The 5,540-nt window shown below is 37.2% G+C and overlaps 1 protein-coding gene across 1 annotated transcript; it reads right to left on the reverse strand.

The window, feature by feature from the left end:
- Nucleotides 1–2,826: 2,826 nt before the first annotated feature.
- LOC7462497 (tubulin beta-5 chain) lies at nt 2,827–5,257 on the reverse strand. Its single transcript, XM_002321476.4, has 3 exons — nt 4,434–5,257; nt 3,984–4,253; nt 2,827–3,797 (listed from the first exon to the last, which is right to left on the reverse strand). Exons 1-3 carry the CDS (start codon nt 4,825–4,827, stop codon nt 3,127–3,129), a joined length of 1,335 nt encoding a protein of 444 aa, XP_002321512.2. The 5' UTR covers nt 4,828–5,257; the 3' UTR covers nt 2,827–3,126.
- Between the last annotated feature and the right edge of the window lie 283 nt (nt 5,258–5,540).

Below are 5,540 nucleotides of genomic sequence, written 5' to 3' on the forward strand. Positions count from 1 at the left end.
CTAAAAAAAGAAGAGGAACACTTACAAATGAAATGATTGTTTTTATATTTAAAAGTATTTTAAAAAAATGATTTTTTTATTTTAAATTAATTTTTTATATTTTGAAATTATTTTAATGTATTAATATAAAAACTAATTTATTAAAAACAAAAAAATATTATTTTTAATAAAAAAAAACATTCCTTTCACCAAACAATTTAATTGGAATGGTGGAGACATCTCATAACGAATCCAGATTTTAAATGATGTGGGGGCATAATGACACGTGTTGAATTTCAAGAGGAGCAGTGCTCTAGATGCGAAACGCAGTGTCTGGTATACCCAGCTTAGTATTTGAGCGCTGACTCTTTCCAAGACTCCTCTGCTAATAATATATATTGTTCAGAACGTGTCTTTCAGGTGCTAATTATTGTCATTTTTTTTTTTCAAGCCATCCTTCTCCTGATGAGAAGAGCAAATGCAGATTCGTAGAAAATGAATCCTTTTAACTGTGCAGTTGCATGAAAGATTTAAAAGGTACCACAATACTTTCATCAGTGGGCTATTTTCTCTCTGTTGGCAGTAAATTTCTAGATGTCAAAAAGCTTGGGCAGCCCTTTCAAGATCCACGGCACTCTGTAGCAAAACTTCGATGTAATCTTTAGATGCCTAGAGTGGGTATCCACGGCACTTACAAGAGAGAAGACCTTGTCCAGGATAATGATCGATGCTGCATGCCTGCTCGACTTGCTAGTGAGTAATTATGGAAGGAGTAATTTATGAGACACAAGTTTACAACATCATCAAGTGTAAAAGCTAACGTTACAAAAGATGTTTTAGAGTTCATCAAGCTGATAATCCTTCTATTTTATTAGCATGTTTAGCGTCCTCCGCCGCCGCCACTGCCTGAACCGCTTCTTTTGTAATAATGTCTAAGCTGATAATCCTTCTATTTTACCTTCAATAGAGAGCTCACAGTTAGCATAAAGATATATATATTCTTTCAGCAAGCATGTAGGAAGCCAAACATAGGAAAGTTACTTGAATTATTGCTCTCTTTCCTGGAGTGTTGGACAGTGTTTTATGACATGCTGTATAAAATCAAGTAGAAGGCAGCAAAATGCCTTCAGAATTTTGTGGATCTCGCTTTTCATCCGACACCGAGGATAACATATACATTGCTTGCTTCTAACTACAATAGACATGTACAATTTTTTTCAGGCAACTGTAAGTTCATGTAAAAGCAAACATATGTTATGAGCTTAAGGAAATTTATGTTGATCATTTGAACTTGTCAGTGATGTCCTTCCCAGATCTGACAACAACTGGAGAAATTGAGAGACTACCCTGTGGTTCTTGTTCGTCCAAAAGCATATCACCTTTCGGTTCTTTCTCTCCAGTCTTCAAAGATTTGTAGGGAGTTGACGTGATGTTTCGGAAAAATAAATAGGAAAAAGGCAACAATGCGTTGGAGGCTTAAAATAGATATAAATGAATAAGAAGTAAACTTGATAAGTAAAATAAATAAAAAAATCTGATTTAAGAAAGAGAGATTTAGCAGGAGAGAAGAAAGTTTGTAAATAATGAAGATTATTTTAAAAAGTTTTTATTTTATATTAAAATAATATAATTTAATTTTTGTGAATATAAAGTGGATATATCTCACATTAAAAAAAAAATTTATTTAGTGTTTATATAGTGAACTTTTATTTATGATAGCAACTAATAAATAAAGAATAGTAACCTCGGATGCACAAAGTTAAGCCAAGTAAGAGAAAAACCTCTAATTGCCTCCGGTAATACTTTATTTTCTGAACTTTTTGTTTCTAGTAATAATTTGTTTTTAATCATTATACTGAAATCATAATTTTTTTAAACACTTGAAATTAATTTTGTAACAGTTTTAAAATGCTAAACAAATTTTATTTTTAATTAATTTTAAATTTTTTAATAACTATAATTTTTTTAATTTTCTAATAATTCTTTTATATTTTTAACAACTTTAATTCTAAACTGATACACAATCCGAACTGTATCACTGCATCACGGATCTGAACATCTTCTCTTGCGCGAAATACAGGCGGCAAAAATGGGACGATCATTTCTTCAACTGCTTTAACAACTGGGATATTACTTGCTGAAATGTGAATCCAACCAAGATTTTAGGGATTGCTTCAACCTTGGATTTTCACACTAACTTGGTCTATTTACAAAGATACACATGAAAGCATGAGAACTTGATGCCATCAGTAATAACCAATTCTACAATGAACAAGCCAAGCTAATGCACAAATCAAATTGCTGAAGAAGTGCTGGTGGTTGTCCTCCTTGTTGGTGTGGAAGAGGAACAAACCATGGCAGAAATTAACTACACTTAATTTAGTACGTAGCTAGAATTGCTCTATGTTTCTTGTTGTTTAATGGTAGATTCAGCACTTGAATTATGGTTAGAAAGAGAGGGAAAAGGAGGCAATTTTTGTTGAAATTTTGGGACCATGGAAAATGAAGTAGAAATGGACAATGTTGGGTGTGTGGGGTTTGGGCTACCATGTCCGAGCCCATGCATCTTGTAGAAGTTGTTTCTGGATCTGTTGAACTCATTAAATTGTTTATAACTTAGTAAAATGAAAGAATTTGAAAAAAAGAAGAAGCTGAGTTGTACTTGGGTGTGTGTATATATATATATATGTGTGTGTGTGTGTGTGTGTATTTCAGACATGCAATTGGATCCCGAATCCGAGCAACATAGGCTGCTGCAAATCTACTGCTGCTCTCAATTTGGGCAGGATATGAGGCTAGTTGATTGATAAAAGCAAACGAAGGTATTTTGCAATATAGATGCTTAAATTGAAGAATGTAGGCAACTCATCACCTAGTTCTCCATTTTTTTCGTCAAACTAAAAGGCCAAAAACAGCCTGATACAAGAGGTTTTATGCCTTGTTCTCTTGAAGCAAGTTACTAGAGTGGCTTAAGCAGAGCAGCACTACTACAATACCATTGCTCTTATTGAGAGAGTCATTCTTAGGGAATGCATGCAAATCACACAAACATTCATCACTGTCTTCACAACATTTGAAATATAAAAACAAAACCTATCGATTTACTGCAGCACACAGCATACGAAGCAGCAAAATAGCTGAACACCTTCAGTTTTCGACTCCATCCTCCTCCTCATACTCAATATCTTCTTCAGTAGTGGCATCTTGGTACTGTTGATACTCAGCAACAAGATCATTCATGTTGCTCTCAGCTTCAGTGAACTCCATTTCATCCATTCCTTCTCCTGTGTACCAATGCAAGAAGGCCTTTCTCCTAAACATTGCTGTGAACTGCTCACTCACTCTCCTAAACATCTCCTGTATGGAAGTTGAATTGCCAACGAAAGTTGAAGCCATTGAAAGCCCTTTTGGTGGGATATCGCAAACACTAGACTTCACATTGTTTGGTATCCATTCCACAAAGTAAGATGAGTTTTTGTTCTGCACATTGATAATTTGCTCATCGACTTCTTTTGTACTCATTTTGCCTCTAAACATAGCTGATGCTGTGAGGTAACGCCCGTGTCGAGGATCAGCTGCACACATCATGTTCTTGGCATCCCACATTTGTTGGGTGAGCTCAGGGACAGTGAGAGAGCGGTACTGCTGTGATCCTCTAGATGTCAGAGGAGCAAACCCCACCATGAAAAAGTGAAGCCTTGGGAATGGGATTAAGTTCACAGCTAGTTTTCTCAGGTCTGAGTTAAGCTGACCCGGAAAGCGCAAGCAACAAGTAACACCACTCATCGTTCCTGAAATCAGATGATTCAAGTCTCCAACTGGAAGAGCAGGAAAAGAACTATTCATCAAAGGCAGTTTCAGAGAGAAATAATCGGTGTAGAAAGGTCAAAAACCAAAACCAAAATTACAAATCTTATATGGTTGCATGGTTTAAAATCTAAGCTGAACCTAAAACCACTCTAATGCTTCGTGACCGAAGTTTTGTAATATTGTAATCTACTTACAGCTTGGGGTAGTGAGTTTGAGAGTCCTGAAGCAGATATCATATAGTGCTTCATTGTCAAGAACCATACATTCATCAGCATTCTCCACAAGTTGATGAACAGAAAGGGTAGCATTGTAAGGCTCCACGACTGTGTCCGACACTTTGGGAGATGGGAACACAGAGAATGTGAGCATCATTCTATCCGGGAACTCTTCTCTGATTTTTGAAATCAGCAAAGTTCCCATTCCAGACCCAGTTCCCCCACCAAGGGAGTGGCATACTTGAAATCCTGCAACATTGATCAGAAAAACAGTTCATTTATTTTTGAGTCCACTGAGATTAATTTTCAGGGAAAATGTTGCCTAATCTACCAAGCTCATGAGCAATTTAGCAATCCTTATATCCGACAAAAACAGCAATGCAGGATTATGAAAAAACAAATTTCTTTCTGAATTTTATGTCGACCAACCTTGTAAGCAGTCACAATTCTCAGCCTCTTTCCTGACAACATCCAGGACCGAGTCAATAAGCTCAGCACCCTCGGTGTAATGGCCTTTAGCCCAATTGTTTCCTGCCCCCGATTGCCCGAAAACGAAATTATCAGGCCGGAAAATCTGCCCGTATGGACCGGTCCTGACGCTGTCCATAGTGCCAGGCTCAAGGTCCATAAGAACAGCCCGTGGCACATACCGGCCGTTACTAGCCTCATTGTAATACACATTCACTCTCTCTAGCTGTAAGTCCGTCTTTCCGATGTACTGGCCGGTTGGATCAATCCCATGTTCATCACAAACCACCTCCCAGAATTTTGATCCAATTTGGTTCCCACATTGCCCTCCTTGAATGTGAAGAATCTCACGCATGGTGGTCTAATTGGAAGCTCGTAGCCCGAGGGCAGAATGGGAGTAGTGTTGAGATATTATAACAGAAAACTGAACTCTTCCTGAAGGGGCTTGAAATGGAGGAGTCACGGTGGGGTTATTTATACAAAGAAAACAAAAAGATCCTCCATTTCCTCTTGTGAGAATTACATGAACGTCCTTGGCTTGTGATGTTGAGATGAAGGGTGAGGATTAGAATTTGGGTGAGTGATCGGATGGTTGAAGATTGTCCGTCTGGCTAAAGATGGCTCGAGTGTTGTCCGTTAATGGGGGGATTTATTGTGTGCATAGTTGCCATTTGGTGGCGGAGGCTGCAGCATTGCCGGCTTAAGAGGCCTACAGTTTGTCGCTTTTGGTAGCAAATAAAGATAGCATAGTAGTTGATGTTGTGGTTCATTGCTTTGGTGACAATGTGCTTCATTACAAAGTGACAGCCAAATTTAGAAGATGAGTTTTGCCTTTGTAGGCCAACTCTTGTCCATTCTTCTTTACGTTGTCTTTCTAATTTAGCATTACTAGGATAGTAATATCCCCATGACTTCGTGAAATTATTAGATCAATTTAGTGGTTTTTTTTACATTATGAGTTTATAGATTAAGTCAACAAAGTATATAACAATATATTTATAGACTTAGCCAAGAAACAAATATAGACAAAATCATATGAAATACCTAACATGATCTGACATGACCCGT

This window comes from Populus trichocarpa, chromosome 15 (assembly GCF_000002775.5).
Source record: "Populus trichocarpa isolate Nisqually-1 chromosome 15, P.trichocarpa_v4.1, whole genome shotgun sequence".
NCBI classification, from domain to species: domain Eukaryota; kingdom Viridiplantae; phylum Streptophyta; class Magnoliopsida; order Malpighiales; family Salicaceae; genus Populus; species Populus trichocarpa.